This window comes from Rhododendron vialii, chromosome 2a (assembly GCF_030253575.1).
Source record: "Rhododendron vialii isolate Sample 1 chromosome 2a, ASM3025357v1".
Classification (NCBI taxonomy): Eukaryota; Viridiplantae; Streptophyta; class Magnoliopsida; order Ericales; family Ericaceae; genus Rhododendron; species Rhododendron vialii.
The window spans coordinates 6,489,712-6,507,654 of NC_080558.1; the positions used below are offsets into that span (position 1 = coordinate 6,489,712).

General features: G+C 39.0%; 1 protein-coding gene across 1 annotated transcript; it reads left to right on the top strand.

Moving 5' to 3' along the window:
- The first annotated feature begins 11,755 nt into the window (after positions 1–11,755).
- LOC131318014 (GATA transcription factor 1-like) lies at positions 11,756–15,699 on the top strand. Its single transcript, XM_058347790.1, has 2 exons — positions 11,756–12,143; positions 14,786–15,699. Exons 1-2 carry the CDS (start codon positions 11,967–11,969, stop codon positions 15,428–15,430), a joined length of 822 nt encoding a protein of 273 aa, XP_058203773.1. The 5' UTR covers positions 11,756–11,966; the 3' UTR covers positions 15,431–15,699.
- The last annotated feature ends 2,244 nt before the right edge of the window (positions 15,700–17,943 follow it).

A 17,943-nucleotide genomic window follows, 5' to 3' on the forward strand; every position in this document is an offset into this window, starting at 1 on the left:
GGCGATGATAGGTTGAATTGTAGATGATCGAGAGATATGAGCTTTACTTTTTGAGGAAAGAAAGAGAAATAGTTTGTGGGTTAAATGACGAAAATATAGAGTAGGCAAAGAAGAGAAGAAAAAAAATACCAATTGAAACAAGCGTGTATACAAAATTTGGAACTAATTAACTTAAGTTGTGTGGACTCCACAAATTTTGATTATTGAAAAAGGTTGTTAGTTTTGGTTATCCAAAACCCAAAATTTGATTATTTTTAAGGATGTTGCTAAGTTTGATTATACCATTGTGAGCCATCTTTTGTACCAACATTGTTAACTTTAAAAACAATTGGCTTTTGATTATACCACTGTGGATGGCCTAAGTCATATTTTGCACAAACATTATTAACTTTAAAAATCTAGCACTTTTGGTTATGCCATTGTGGATACTCTAAGACCCACGACTTTTTAGTATTTGGAAAAATTATAAAATGATATGAAGTGCTAAATAACGGTAATCCAAATCCTCCTTAAGCACAACCATAAACTTACCATTTATTACTAATCTTTTTTTATAATTTTTTCCAAATACTAAAAAGTCGGGGTATTTTCTCACCGAAAATACTTTTGCCACTAAAACTTCTAAAGTCACGACGTTTAAGGGTTGTGAGTCTTATAAGGCAAGTCCAGATCCTTCTGCCACTAAAACTTCTAAAGTCACATTATTGGTACGTTTGTGTTGAAGGATTTGGACTTGCCTTTCCAAATTTCAATGTGATCTTGAAGGCACAAATTGTACGTTTATGGTTGACAATATTATGATTTGAAACTAAAAGATACACTGAAGATGATATATGGTAACAGATAATTTTTTAAAATTAATTTGAAACTAAAAGATTAACATATTGATTTTTGAAGGATACATAATGGATATGTTATGGATAAGAATAACCTTTGCAGCCAATGGTGATCACAAAATCTTTTGTTTTTGTCGCTCGATAGATGTCTAACCTACTTCTAAGGGGATGAGAATGAAATACCGCTAAGCGGCATATGCGGGTGGGGCAAGCCCAAAGAGTATCAACCACCACACCAAGCACTCGCGCTCCTGACGAAAATTGAACCATCACCTTTCATGTGGAAGTGGTGAGGAAGTGTCATTGGGCTATGAGCCCATTGAGAGGTGATCACATAATTAATGGAGTAATTATTTAAATCTTGTAAAATTCAAATAACATCCTTCAAAAGAATTTTTTTGAATTGATCAGTTGTTAGGATAAAATCAATTTGAATTGATTTGTTAGGAGTATATGGATGGATAGTGTCCTAGCCAAATAGAATTATGTTTATCTTAATCAATTACCGTTTTTTAATTATTTTTTATTTCCCTAAAATCTTTTGTATAACGTAACCAATAGAACACTGCCACTTGTCACCACGCCAGCTCTTTCCACTGATCCCCTTTTGTTACCCATCTCTAAAAAGAGAGAAACTTTTACACGGACCCTCCGTGAAAACAAGTTTTGCAGCTAGCAATGAATAAGTGACACCTCATACAAAATACATTCCCACCAAACACCCTCCCTCACCCGATCCTCTCTCTCTTCCCCATTTCCTCATCTCAGCCCATGACAGACGATGGTACACCGCCACCACCCCTCCCCCAGCAATCACTGCGTATATGATGTGAGGGAGATGTACAGTTGCCTTGTGGAGAGGTACGGGCTCTCGGAACAACGGTGCTCATCAACACCACGATTCTTACACCCAGCCTACCAACTGCAACATCCCTCGAGTCCTCTTCAATCTACAGCGGTAGCACTCGTCTCCTCGCCGAGACCGGCGAAGACGACTATACAGGTGACCAGTTCATTGCTCGTCGGCACCAATCCTCAAGAAATCCCCAATTTTAGATCAAACCCGACAAAATGTACTCAAATCCTCCATCTTGGACTGCCGAAATTTAAAATTAGGTCATGTAAATGGAGCTTGTTACAGAGCTAAAACTTCCATTGTATTTTAGACTCTACCGCAGGTCTTCTCTAACTTCAAAATCAGACCTCACACTCATCTTCCCCTCCCATTTTCCTTTGCTTTTGAATCTTTAGTTTCTGAGAACGAATCATTTTTTAAAATGATTAATCGAACCCAGTTTGTGGAAGAAACAAATTTATGTTGGCAGTGATGCTAGGGAAGAGGGAGGTCCGAGAGGAGGTGGTGGCTGGTGGCGGTGCCCCACCGTGGGTTGAGATGAGGAAACCATTTGGGGGAGAGAGAAAGGGGATGGGATCAGATGGTGTATGTGCTTATGTGAGGGTTTAATGAGAATGTATTTTGTATGATGTGTCATTTGCTCATTGGTGGGTGCAAAATTTGTTTTTACGGAGGGTCCGTGTAAAAGTTTATCTCCTCTAAAAATACACATTTTCGAATCAAAATTTTAAATTCCTAGCGGACACATAAATCGAGTTTTGAGAGATGGGATCTGGAGGTGAGTTGCTCGCCCAAACAAAAATTAATGCGGTGTTTGGATGAATTTTAAAAAAAAAATTGAGTTTGGTTTTTGGGGAATTTAAAAAAAAAATTGAGTTTGGTTTTTGGGGTAATGAGTGGAAAGAGAAATAATGTAATAATTTGAGATAGGGGTAATGAGTAGAGAGAAATAGAGAAAGAAATAAGAGTAATGATTGGAGAGTGAAGAGAGAAATGAAATTAATGATTGAAAGTAGTGGTAATTAGTATTTTTTGAGTCGAGAAATTTTGTTCAAAAAGAAACCAAACAAAGCTTACTCATTTCCATTCAAATTTTGAAAACACTTCAACATCTTATGAATTGGATCATTCCAATTACAAGCAATACAGAAAGTTTACGTTCACCGCTTTTAATCTTACCGTTCAAAAGTGTTTTGTTTGGTCTAGATTTTTAAAAGGGAAAAAAACAGAAATGATCCATGTAGTTAAGTGTTTGTGTCAACTTGGTCCCTATAGTTGTAATTGACTCGATTTACTCTCTATACTTTTCATTTTGTTCCAATTTGGTCCAATTGCTTACTGATGTTAGTTCGCCGTTAGTCCTTTTAAATAAAGGCAAAAATAAGCCAATAAAGACAAAATTAAGCCAATAAGCCAATTTTTTTGTCTTTATTGAGAAAAATTTGGATTTTGATGGGAATTTTTTACTTTTTAGGTTCCTCTCGTCATGACGAAGCAATAATCTCTGAAAATTTACAAAAAATTAACAAATGTGAAAAAAAAATTGAATAAGGACAAAAAAATAAGCCGCTTGACTTATTTAGCCGAACAACCCCTGAGTTTATGTAATATTTTGATTTTTGGACATGGTTCTTTATCATGTTATCACTTTTGGACATGGTTCTATATGCATTTTCAGTATTATGCAGAAAAATAAGGCATCTTAGTATTTGTCCAGAAGTTGAACATGTAGAGAATACCAGTGGTTATGTTGCCTCGTGGCTGATAATGAAAATGCTGAATTGGAGGACAACTTATTGCAGAAAATTATAACCAAATTTCTTCTCAGGTGCCTCCTTATCAATGGAGAATGGAAGAATGAGCTGTGTTTTGGTTCAGAAGTATATTGGGTAGGCCTGTGCAAAAAATCTGTCCACCCGCCGACCCGAAAAGTCTCGGGCGGGGTCGAACATGTGGTTCAGACAGGTATGGGTTCATTTTCTGCTACAAATCAGATTTCGGTTCGGGGTCCGGGTTGGTGTGTTTCTTACCCGACCCCGACCCATTTATAAAGATTAATTCAGTTTTTGGTCGGGCCCAACCCGACCCGACGTAAAGAATTGGGCTCGCGGACTGTTCTTACCCCTTTTCGGTTCGGTTTGGGGCCTAAAATATTTGTTACCCGACTTGTTGGGTCGGGGTTCGGGGGGCAAACCCGACCCGTGCACACCCCTAATATTAGGGTCATAGGGGAATGAGAGAATTACTGTTTTAACCCCAAAAAGGGGGCCATTTGATTTTGCTGTTAAAAGGACTAATGGTGAACTAACGGCGGTTAGTAATTGGACCAAGTTGGAACAAAATGAAAAGTACAGAGTGTAAATCGAGCCAATTACAACTACAGGGACCAAGTTGACACAAACACTTAACTACAAGGACCATTTCAGTTTTTTTCCCTTTTAAAAAACTCTTACACAGAAGAGGTAATTTTTTTAAATCCAAACTATTGATTACCGAAACGGATGGTGAGAACGTTGGACGTTGCACTGCTCCATATGATATGACTTAAAAAACTTCCAAGTAGTAGTAGTATGATTTTGTTAGGTAGCGGTTGGTGGTAGTCACATTTGAGGTACAGTACTATACGTACAAGTTGCAGTACAGACACACTCATGGGTTGTTCTATTGGTTCAGACGGATGTTCAGACTTTTGGAATACTGTTCAAAGTTTAAGGTTCGATTTATCACCTGGTGAGTACCCTGAAATAAGTAGGGGCCGTGACTGGTGTGGCCACACTAGTTCCCCCGGAGGTTTGGGTTGCGTAGTCGGATCCATTAGTGACTTAGCTGTAGGGCTGTTCCTTCGTTAAAAAAAAAAGTTTGCAGTACTGTTACTATCGCGGGTAGTTAATTAGGTAGGTTAGGTTAACATTTGAGAAGATCAACAATTTTTATTTTAATATATTTGAGTTGATCTTGTTTCTCGAAAAAAAAAAAAAACACAGAAGTTCTTGTGTGAACTACTCCCTTTTGCTTTTGCATTGGCCCCGCTCCGTTAAAATTCTTATTTTTTAAATACTCATCTACCGTGTTACGAGACAATTCATTTTCTCATAATACATCATATTTAATTCAAAAGGCAAGTCCTCATTTTAATCAATGGGACACACCCAATTATAATGTACTCCTACTATGATAATACTACTCCCTCTGTCCCCTTTTAAATGTCCTAATTCGTAACTCCAACTTATTAAAAAAACATCATCATTATACCTTTCACATCAATTTTTTCCTCCACTTTCCCTACTTACCCATCATCATTACACTTTTTACTCACTAACTTTTCAAAATGGAATCTACTTTTAGGGACAAAATAGACAATGTACCAACTTTTACCCACTAACTTTACCAAATGGACACTTATTAAGGGACAGCCCAAAATGAAATACTGGACTATAATAAAGGGACGGAGGGAGTATTATTCTCATTCTCTATTCACTTGCAGCCTTATGCATGGGCTTGAATATTTTATAATTTCGTCTAACAAGGGTGGAACTAAAATTTTGATACGAGGGAATGACCTACGAGACATATTTTGACATGAAAATACAATAAATTAAATTAGAGAAGTTTTGTGTTTCGATACAGTGACACATTCTCCTCCATCTTGAATTAATTATGGTCAATACAGAATGAAATATATAGACTGTATTTTTTGTAGACAACTAAAATACCCGTATACTTACTTTTCATCTATAAACTAAATTCAAAATTTTTAAATGCCAATGTAAGAAAACTTGAATTCCTTACTAGATTAAACCAAAATTGTTCAAATGTAATAGGTGAACCCTACTACTAATTACATTAATATTACTCACGACATATATAAAATAACAAGCAATTCGAATTTTGATGGGCTTGGAACTTCGTCGGTCTTTCTAATGACGTTCTAGGAATAAGGCATCACATTCTCGTTCTTTGAATATTTACAACCTTGCTAAACCATTGCTTTTGATTCGTCTTTCGATACTTTAAACAACATTTTTTGTCAAAAAGAGAAATCATCCAAAGTGGTAAAACTAATGAAAATACTAGTTAGGATTTGAAGTCTGAAATGGGGATGGTGTTGTGCAGTGGTGTGCGCAACACCGTACTGCGCACCTCCAAGCCGTTGGATCGTGCATCCGACAACTTGGATCTTATATTGGTAATATCCGGCTCTCGATCGTTGGTTGCCGAGATGAGATCTGAGCTGTCGGATGCACGATCCGATGGCTCAGAGGTGCACAACACAGTACTGTACACTTTACAGCACAACACCAATACGAAGTCCTTAAAGTTTCAAACCCTTTCCCCATAACTCAATGCTCTAACTTGCTTTGGAAAAATTATTATAGACTTTGAATTTTCGTGAAACTTGTATGTGGAAATTCTTTAAAAGATGAGTCCTAAAACATTAAAAAGTAAATTCTTAAAAGGTGGCATTTTCTAAAAATAAAAATAAAGGTAGCACGCGTTTGGTAATTATCACTAAGGAGTTGATCGACTAGAAGCTCAACATGCAGCCAGGGGCATGTTTTCTGACTTTCGGTTCGACATTCATTGGCAACAAAAAAACTCTTTAGAGTCGTCATCGAAATAATTAGGGGCGCCGGGGGTGTCGTTTCTCAATTTTAGAAGTTCTTCGACCCAAATATAATTCAATCCAACATATTCCCAATTGAGAAAGAGAGAATGATCATGAATTAAAGTAGAAAACATTTCGCAATCATTCAAAGCGTAGGGAAATCTCCCAAATTCAAGACAAAAATTAAAATAGAATATCAAACCATAATCCGCAGCTATTCTTCCGTGATAATTTCAAACTTTATCTTATCTTTAAAACCTTTCCAGGTTTCCCTCGCTTTTCTATATTCTAGTCCTAGGGCTAATCAAATTCCCAGTTTTATGAGAAATTTTTCAGTACCGAATGGGCACGGCCACGTCATACCTGTGCGTACATCTCGGCAGTTCAAATATGTTTTGAACAGCTCAGATTTCTTTGGGTTTGAAAGGGTGTTTTGGAAATTTTGTACTAAAAAAATATCCAAATAAATCTGGGTTGTCCAAAACATGTTTGGATGGCCAAGATGCGCGCATAGACACCACGTGGCTGTGCCCACACACTGAAAAATTTCTTTAGTACTATTATATATCCAAAACCTAAAATAAAAATAAAAATAAAAGTGGAAAAAGAGACGGAGTTGGGCAGTAATTGTGATCCTGTGACCTCATTCTACTAAAGAAAATAAGGGGTTGTTCGGCTAAATAAGTCAAATGGCTTATTTTTTTATCTTTATTCAAAAAAAATCGCATTTGTTAGGTTTTCGTCAATTTTTTGAGGATTATTGTTTCATCATGACAAGAGGAATCTAAAAGTTTTACGATTGAAATCCATTTTTTTTAATAAAGATGAAAAAATTGGCTTATTTTTGTCTTTATTCAAAAAAATTAGATTTCGATCGTAATTTTTTTACTTTTTAGATCCCTCTTGTCACGACGAAGCAATAATCCCAAAAAAAAATTGACGAAAAACTAACAAATGCGAAAAAAATTTGAATAAGGACAAAAAAATAAGCCACTTGGCTTGTTTAGCCAAACAACCCCTAAGTACTTATTTTTTGGATTAAAGATAATGTATTGTGAGACCTGTCTCGCAAAATGAAAAATAAGTATTTAAAAAATAAGAATCTTAACGGAACGGGTGCCTAAATTCAATTATTCTCATCAGGAATTCTTAGGTCTACCCCCAACTCACGTAAGATTGTGGAAAACGCCGCAGGAGAGACTGTAAGAGTTAGTCCAAGCTTACGAGGTGTGCAAAAGCTGATCCGGAACACTCCGCGTTACCGGAAGAAGAAGGGCTTTTGCCGAGTGAGCATCACGTGGTATTAGGAGTTCTGAGTTTTGGTGTGATCATGCCTCTCTCTCCAAGCCATCCAACATTGACCCCACCCAACTTAAATCGAAACGTGGAAAATGCCGCAGGAGAGACAGCAGGAGTTAGCCCGAGATTACAAAGTGTGCGAAAATTGATCCGAAATATTCTGCATTACCGGAAGAAGAAGAAGGGCTTTTGCCGAGTGAGAATCACGTGGTGTTATTAGGAGTTTTGGTGTGATCATGCGGTCATGCCTCTCTCTGCATGCCATCCAAACATTGACCCCACCCAACTTAAATCGAAACGTGGGTGGATCCCGCCACATGCAAATTGCGTGGGGTCCACAAATACCGAAGGCCATTTCCTTGCTGCATTACGAGACGACGGGTGGAGGAATCACATGAAACTGGTCACCACGTGGAGTCAAAAGATTTCAAATTTTAATTTTTTTTAAACTGCGGACGTGGCTACATTCTATTGGTCATTTGACTTCTCAGTGAGAGATTATTCAGTGTAATCGTAAGCATTACTGGGGGGCTGTCCAGGTTTTACAGTGTCATGATCATGATATAATTGTATAGCAGGATTTACCAAGTGGATTTAAAAAATTAATTTGATTGGTCATCTATCGTCACACTATTTGATCACATTTATTTTTATTATTTAAAAATATGGTTGTTTGTCGATTTACATAATCGGCTACAAGATAATAATTGCATTTGATCATGTGGTAAGGATTGTCCGATTAACTTGACTTTTTTTTTTACATGTATTAAAAAAATAAACGACTCAAATCATTATGCTCGAGATGAAACCCACATAAGTGCACTACAATTCACAGTGCCTGCAGGATATCATGATTGGTTAACGACACGTAAAAACAAAATTAAACTTGATCTATCGTTAACGGAATCAGAATTAAGTCCTTTTTGGAATAAAAAGTCGACAGTAATTTGGTAGTTGACAAACGTAATTTCATCACGTATAATGCTCCACTAAGAAACTTTGAATTTTAATGTATTACTATTTCAGACATAACCACAATCGATCCTGTGGCAAACGATGACCAATTAACTCGTCTTTTTTTTTTTATGCGTAATATGTCCGGCTAATCCCATAAAAAATAACAATTCAAATCATCATGCTCAATATGAACCACATATAAGTGCGATACAATCTCATGGTGCCTAAAGGATCACTAGCTCGGTCAACGATGCGTAAAAATAAAATCAAACTCAAGTTTATCGTGACCGGAAACAAATTAAGTCCCTTTTTGGAATAAAAAGTCGACGGCAATTTGGTAGCTGATCACTATGTGATTTTATCACGTGTAATAATACTCCACTACGGACTTTAGATTTTAATCTACTACTATTTCAGAGTGAATATTGCGGTTTTGAACCAAAGATGGTGCTACCATCAAGATTATCGTAACCAATTTTCAAAAAGAAAAAAGAAAGAGATGGTTGGATCATGTCTACCTAAACCAGAAGTTAGATCATCCCACTCGTATTTCACTTTATAGTATCGTGTCCACCTAAACTATAATTTTAAAAAATAGTACTCAGAACACGCAACAATGTCGATCCGTCCGTTCGACAATTTAACAGTCCAAATCTCATCGCCACCGTGTAACATTTGAGCCGTTTATTGCCGAGATAAAATCAGAACCGCTGGATTACCGAATTGGGGGATGGTGCTGTGCAGTGGTATGCGCAGCACCGTGCTGTGCCCCTCTGAGCCATTGGATCGGGCATCCGACGGCTCGGATCTCATTTCGGCAATGAATGACTCTCGATCGTTAGTTGTCGAGATGAGATCCGAGCCGTCGGATGCACTATTCGACGGCTTGAAGGTGCGCAACACGATGCTGTATGCTGAAGTGCACAACACCAACCCAAAATTCTAGATTACTGAACGAACGACTCAGATGGTGCACAACACACCCACCCACACAACACCATCCCCGTTCACACAAGAAGATATCTCATACAAATGGGGGCATTGTATGGAGAAATCAGACCAAAAAAAAAAAAGAGAGGTGCTACTGTGGTACAGATTTCATATCTGTACCAGCGAGTACATATCCCTTTTAGGCCCGTTTCAGATCCCAAAAAATGATCGGAGCCGCTCATTTTGTTTAAAATATTTTGTTTATGGACCCTACAAAAAAATAAGCTCAATCCGGTATCAATTAGGGTGTGTACAAAACGTTGAATTTTGTCCCATAATTCAAGCTTGAATTCTAAAGCAAAGTTGGAAGTTTAGTAAACGTTCTTATTGATACTGGATTGAGCTTATTTTTTGAAAGGACCGTTAGCAAAGTATTTTAAACAAAATGAGCGGCTCCGATCATTTATTTGGGAGCCGAAACGGGCCAAAAGACGTATGTACGTGATGTATGTACATGAACATATGTACTCATAGAATTTCTGAAAAAAATAATTGATTTGATTCTTCAGAGTATAATACACTAACGTGGAAAGGTATGTCTCCACATGGGTAGTGAGGCCATGGCCCTTTTGCCCATATGCTTTTTTAACTTTTCACCTTCTTGGGGAGGAGGTGAATGAAATCCATTGAGCGGCCAATTTTATTTGAGGATGCAAATTTTAAATTAAAACATGTCAAAATTATAAATTGTAATCCTGTGAATCGATGTGCAATATGCCAAAAATGTTACTGAGTATTATAAATACAGAGAGTGTGAAAATCGCAATCCATATAACTATTGTGGATAGCATGAGTTATTGTATCGTGTTTAATTTGATACTCTAAAATAACCACTTTTCATAATCAATATGTATATCCTTATTGAATTTGATTTGGTACGTAACCTAAAATCATGGAAGACTTTCTTATCGTATTAAACACGATTTTGTCATCCAAAATTAAGCATCAAATGAACGTATGACCTATAATTTGATGGTCGAACATTCCATGATAATACGTTAAGTTACCACATTAAACAAGATAGAAATATGGTGAAAACGTTACTCGAAACTTAGGTAAATGGATAGTACATCCACCAATGGCTATCAACTTATGAAGTAAATGCATCCTATTTTACCTTATGACTCTTTATATTCCATGCAAGGTGAAAATGGACGTAATCGCACTTACGTTATACTAGATATCTTTCCTTATTTTGCACGGACTTAAAAACTAAAATCATGCAATGTTTTTAGTGACATTAAACGGGTCTGATATATATATATACACCACGGATCCAGTGAGTGATCCTTTACCAGTCTACCGTGCGGGCCTCTCCTTTCCCGATCGAATTGCAACGATCCGAGCCGCTCAATGTGTTCAGAACGTGATTTTAAGGGTACCCGCGAGAAATCAGCAAAAAAAATGATCGGGAAGGGCTTGATCCGAGCAGTTTTTTACTGAACCGTTCAATAAAAAACTGCTCGGATCAAGCCCTTTCCGATCATTTTTTTTGTTGATTTCTAGCAAGTACCCTTAAAATCACGTTCTGATCACTTTGATCGGCTCGGATCGTCCCAATTCGATCGGAAAATGGGAGTCCCGCACGGTAAGCCCGTGCGGAATCCCTTAAGGGAACCGGACTATATATATATATATATTTATCAACAATGAGTCTGATTTTGTCTACCAATTTTGCACGTAAATTGCACAAATTTGCAATATTAAGCATAAATTGCAATATTTACGTAAATTACAAATTTACGTAAATTACAAATTTGCAATATTTACGTAAATTGCAAATTTGCAATATTTGCACAAATTTGCATAAATTACAAATTTGCAATATTTACGTAAATTGCACAAATTTGTGCAAATTTGCACACAGGTATATATATATACCTGTGTCAACTGTCAACCACTCACTACGTACATCAATGGCTAATCATGGAGAAGTATGAAAAAATGATTTAAAGAGCAATGCTATAGATACATTTGTGACGCATCACATAATACCAACACATCTGACCACCACTACATCACGAAATATAAATATGTTTAGAGTCGTTCGACATGTATCGGGTGAAGTCTTCAGATTATTTTCAATACATCTGCGTCCGTAGCATTGCTCGTGTGTTATTATACGGGAGCCAAGGAGGACTGCAAAGCAGGGCATAACTGCCTCACCTAGACGTTTTAAAGCAGGAAAAGGAAAAATTGGAAAAACGCCCAAAAAATCCACATCCCCACATTGGAAGCCCCAAAAAACCCTCCGCGTTGCTGAGGATACGATACATATACCCAAGCGAAAGAGAGAGGAAACAGCCCCTCCTCTCGCCGCTCTCTCTCTCTAAACAGACGCCCCCTTTTCTCTCTCTAAACCAAACCAAAGAAAACCCTTTGAGACCCTTTTCTGAACGTTCCATTTTCTTCTCTCTCTGGAATGGAGGCGGAGCGTTTCATGGTGGACGACCTTCTCAACTTCACCTTGGACGTGTGTGGGGAGGTGGTAGATGACGACGATAATGACAAAAATACCCTCAAACCCCCTCCCTCTTCTTCCCTAGAGTTGTTGGACCGAAACACCCAGGACCCAGATGAGCTTCCGAGCCTCTCCCCTGTAAGTTCTCTCGAAATCCCCTTTTTTTGCTGAAACTCGGACCGAGTTCCTCCCGACTCGGGCGAGTCTGCGTGTTTTGTGTTGTTTTAGGGGGGCTGACTCGGCCCTGGTTAGAGTCGACTCGGACGGGTTGGGTCCGAGTAGGGGTTGTTGGGTGGTGACTCGGCCGAGCCAGAGAGGTGGTTTTTCTCGTGACGAGTCTGAAAGTCCGACATGGGGGCTGTGGCAGTTTCGATATTGAGGGTGATATGGAGGGCGGTTTTTGAACGTGTTTTGGCGAGGACGGTTTTGTCCTTGGGAGCCCTAAATATTTGAACCAATAGATGGGATAACGAATGCATGCACAAGGGTAGTTTAGGCATTTCGATGATTCCGAGGCGCCGTGGACCCCGTATGTCGCAATTACAGCGCGTTGTACGAATAAACGAGACTTTCCCATTTGAAACCGATATTTTGTTTGAAAGGACTATAATACCCCTCAATGTCCCATGTCTTTCCCATTTTTATCCCTGTTCTGGAGAAAAGTTCATCTTTATTAGGTACAAAAAAAAAGCCTAGGAATGTGAAAAGGATAACATTCCCTTCACCACCACCAAAGCCTAATTTCCTTTTTCAAAAAAAAAAACCCCTGAAATTGAGTAAGAACCCCACCTCTCCAATACTTTACCAAACCCATTATCAAAAGGAATTTGAGTTGCTTTTTCCTCTCTCAAATTTTCATCTTTATTATCTGGATTCCAAATTTAATGTTTTGCCATAACCAAAAATTTACCCCTTTTTTTTCCGAGAGATGCTACATACACTACATAGTTACACTACGCGTTACACTACATTTTATGTGGAGCTCATTTCAGGTTTTAAAAAAATCCAGAAAAATATTCATAAATTCTAAAATATTATTTTATAGGGCTTTGTAAAAAATTAGTTTCAACGGATATTGGTAAGTATTATTTCTAGATTCGTAGTGCCAAAATTGCGCAATTAAGCAAGTTCACCCTTATGAATCCAAAAGTAGTACTTATCGACATTCATTGGAGCTAATTTTTTATAGGACCCCATAAAACAATATTTTAAAATTTATCGGTATTTTTTTAGATTTTTTTGAGACTCAAAATAAGTTCCGCATAAAATGTAGTGTAACTATGTAGTGTAAAAAGGTAGTGTACCTATATTTAGTGTTTTTTCCCAGTGGGACCCCGTTCACTAAGGTTCTTATTTAACTATTTATTACTTGTTGTACGAGACAGGTCATTATCTCTTAATATATCATCTTTAATTCAAATATAAATACTTATTTTAAAAAAAAGACTTATTTTTGTTATTGGAACACATTCAGAATTGGAGCAAATTACGTCTTAATTTGCCCTTTGTCTTTTTTTTTTCCCCCCTAAGATTAGAAGAAGTTTGGGCTAGTTTGCTCGCACCTGAACTAATTTTGGGGTGAGGCCCTAAACTTACCGACCAGATAAACCCTTCAATACCCATGGTTTGGATTCGAACATGCGAACTCATGAGGACAAATTTATTACTACCTTTCTCGTGTACACCCTGCCAAACCCCCTAGGGGTTATGTGCCCTTTGTCTTTATTAAGAGGCAAAATATGGTGACCCTTTCGTAAAGATGGTGACACACAATCACTAAAATTATTTCAATAACTCTACGTGGTCATGTCCTCCTTCAGTGCAAGGGACATGGGTCCTACTGGAATATGACCCTTGTGATTTTGCGGGTTCACAGGCACGTGGTGTGAAATGATCAAATCCGCAATTCCATGAGTTAAAAAATGAAGAAACATTTAAGAAAAGCATTGATAATATGATAAAGAGAGAGGAAAAATGTGAACCCTTTGGGAATTCTTTGCCCTATTTGCTTCATTGACAGTACTCCTATGACTTGGTGAAAGTAGAGGAAATCAATGCATGGAGTGGTTGGGTTGGTCCTTGGAGCTCCTAGCTCAATGCTTGGGTTCAAGTCCTCATAGTAGCTTGGCGTGCTAAACGTACTCTTCCATTCCTGTAGCATGCGATAGGATTTAAGCTTCGGTCCCGGCATGCGATAGGATTTAAGCTTCGGTCCCGGCATACGGCTTAGGTGCATAAGTACCTATTGATGGAAAAATTATTCAGTTGAGGAAAGCTACGACACAACTCTAGACACAACTGCGTCCGAAGCTGTTCGATGCACATGGGTACACATGCATAGAACAGCTTTGGATGCATTTTTGTCCGGAGTTGTGTTTGTAGACTTTTTTTTATTCAATGCGCCCGGGGGTACCGCCACAGCCATAGGCTCCTTTTTTACCTCACATTTGTTGTGGGGCCTAAGACAAGTGTGTAGGCCCCATCTAAATGTGTGGCGGAAAATGGGTTAGGGCACCATTTGGCAGTGTCCCAGGACACTTAATAATCTCTCAATTCTCTCCTATTGATGACTATGTGGTGCTTAGGGCAATATTGCATTACATGACGCACATGTGGAGTAGCCTTATTGCATATTTATTTCTGTAAATGAGGAAAAAGAGTTTTGAGTTGTTTGCCTGTGGCTATTTGGCTTTGGAACCATTAACATGTGCCTTCATATATCGGTTGAATTGAGTTTCATCGAAGAATTTGTGCTGAACCATTTGTTTTCCCCATATCAGGAATCTGCAGAGGAAGAGCTAGAATGGTTGTCGAACAAAGACGCATTTCCAGCAGTCGAGACGTGCTTTGAACTTCTCCCGGACCACCCTGGCATTGTCCTGAACCACCAGAGCCCCGTGTCAGTGCTAGAAACCGCCACCACGACCACCACTAGCAGCAGCACAAGCAATAGCAATAGCAATAGCAGCTCGATCACGACTTGTCCAGTCAGCATTTTAGTTCCATGGTGTTACCCGATGAAAGCACGGAGCAAGCGGCGTTTGAGGCGGCGACGTGGGTTTTCCGACTTGTCGAGTCAGCATTGCTGGTGGTGGAACCACCAAGCAAAGGTTAAGACTAGCAAGAAGGAATTGCCCAGATTACCCCCAGCACCACCAAGTGCCACAAGAATTGGAAGGAGGTGCCAGCATTGCCAGGTGGACAAGACCCCACAATGGCGGGCGGGTCCCATGGGGCCCAAAACATTGTGCAACGCATGCGGCGTCCGGTACAAGTCGGGGCGGCTCGTGCCCGAGTACCGCCCAGCATGCAGTCCGACGTTTTCGAGTCAGTTGCATTCGAATTCTCACCGGAAGGTGATGGAGATGAGGAAGCAGAAGGAGATGGGAGGAGGAGGGATGACGGTGGCAAATGGAGCATGTTGATATAGAGTAGGGTAGAGGTGAGTATTTTTCCTTTGTTCTTTTTAGGATAGTTTTAGATTTAGGAACTAGGGTTTGTTGTAATGGGCTCTGCTGAATTGTTAGTGAACCGCATCTGGTTTGTTTTCATCAAAACACATCAGGGGAATTTTGACTTTTTTTCTAGTGTCAGTCAGGTATGCGTTATTAGAATAGAAAACCCTAAAAAGATTTGGTTTTGGTTTTAGTTTTTTGGCCATCAATTACAACTTTTTTGCTTGATTGATTGGAAATTTGGAATGGTGCCTGATGGTCACAACCAGCTATCGGTGCTAAGTTACGCCAGAACTGACGTTAACTTAGCACCGACGTTAACTTAGCACGGATAGCTACTGCAGTGCTGCCTACTTGTGGAGTTGCTTTTGCTTCGACTACAGGTTGTATATTTCATGTCAAAAGTCTTTGAATTAGGATTGATGGAGGATTGAAAGTTCAATTGTTACTCTCACTGAAATAGGTAAATAAGGTATTCATATTATGTACTACGGAGTACTTTTTTTTCAGTATATGTGGTGGAATTTTAATTTCCAAAGGTTCATCTGCTTTTAATAAACGTACGGATATGACTTGGGATTTCTAGTTTTCACTATTCCAAATGAACCAAAACTACCACTGAGGTGGTACCCCAGTTGGCGGGGTTCACTACTCTCCTCGATGGAGACGTGGGTTCGAGTCCCGGCAGGTGGCTTGGCCTTACGTCTACGGATGAGTCTTTGGACCATTAAGAGGGAGAGCTTATGCCAATTGTGCACCAGGTGGTGCTATGGTGACGGTCCGTCCTCCCAGACGGTAACTATGGCTCGAATCGGACATTCCATGCCAATTGTGCACCAGGTGGTGCTATGGTGACGGTCCGTCCTCTCAGACGGTAACTATGGCTCGAATCGGACATTCCATCGGCAGACAGGAAGCCCATATGGTCACGCCCAAGGGGAGCTGTTATGCTGGTTGCCTCCTCTCACCCTTTTTTGTTTTCAAAAACAATGAACCAAAACTCAAGTTGGAGCAATGATTGATCGAGTGAGAACATGATACTCCCTCCGTCCCTTATTTTGTGTCCAGTATTCTATTTTGGGATGTTCCTTAATAAGTGTCCATTTTGTAAAGTTAGGGGGGTAAAAGTTGGTGCATTGTCTATTTTGTCCCTAAAAGTAGATTTCATTTTAAAAAGTTAGTGAGTAAAAGTGTAATGATGATGGGTAAGTAGGGAAAGTGGAGGAAAAAGTTGATGTGAAAGGTGTAATGATGATGTCTTTTTAATAAGTTGGAGTTACGAAACAGGACACTTAAAAAGGGACGGAGGGAGTAACAAGTAAGAGATTTGTTATTCCATGCTCGTTAGTTCAATTCTTGCGGCCGCTGAAATTTTGATTGTTTTTTCTTGCTTTTAATGTGTCAAAACGAAGTGCGCGTAAACTGATTTGAATACTCGAACAAAAAAAAAAATGGTGTTCAGTCCATCAGTCCGATGGCTTGTATTTAAAAATGGCCTATTGCAGCGCTCGACCAAATCTATTGGTTTCAAACATGAAAAAATAGTTCTTTTTGCATTTTCCTATTCTGTGGAGTAACTTTCTATTGGTTGGACGGTTCTGCCCCTATAATTTGCAATTGGCATTGTCAACTTTATTGATTGAGAGAGAGGTTGATCATCCGTATATATTGCTGTTGTCACTTATTGCAGAGAACATGGACCCTTTTGGCATGTGGTTGGGTGGGTGAGGTGTGTGAGACCAATTCATGTGGTGGGAAAGAAATCTGTGAACTAACCATGTGCAATTCATGTGAGCTATATGGGAGAAGGGATAAACCTTTTTTCTTGTTTTTTTAATGAAGGGTGTCATGAGATAGCTTGCGTGTATTCCAGATTAATCCCTACGGCCTCTTACATAGCCACTTCGCATGTTTAAACGTGGGGTAAATCCAAGAGTTACTGGTAATAAGAATTGAGCATGAGACCTAAAAAAGGAGCAAACATCTAAGTTTCAGACTAAGACCAAGACCACCAGGCCAAGCCTTTGGGGTTTTTCTTATAAAAGTTTTATGGTTTACAAAATGGAAGTGTTCATATGGTACCTCGTCACCTCCGTCAGAGAGTATTGCCCTGTCACACCACATTACTAACTGTAGGGGACTCCACCACACCTACGTCGGGGCTGAAGCTAAGGTCTCACCACACATGAATGGTGTTAGGAGTATGTTTAGTTCCAATAAGGGGCTATATGGACTTGAACCCGGATCTTGTCCAACCAAATCTAAGTTCCTAAATACCGAACCAACCCCTCATTGATAAAAGTTATGCACTTGCGCAAAATATCTACCCAGAGTCCTCCTTAAGCCTTATACACGAGGATAAGTACAAGTATCGAGTGCAACAGTGACATCATTTTACATGGTGTAATTGGCAATAAAAAAAACTCACAAATGAAGTCGATCGGCGGATATCCCTCGTCCTTACTGCGACTTATTTGCTATTG

Bases quoted from the DNA above. Each gene is read 5' to 3' on its own strand.
- LOC131318014 (XM_058347790.1), top strand. From the start codon at position 11,967: ATGGAGGCGGAGCGTTTCATGGTGGACGACCTTCTCAACTTCACCTTG. The intron at 12,144-14,785 runs GTAAGTTCTCTC...TCCCCATATCAG, and splicing joins AGCTTCCGAGCCTCTCCCCT to GAATCTGCAGAGGAAGAGCT.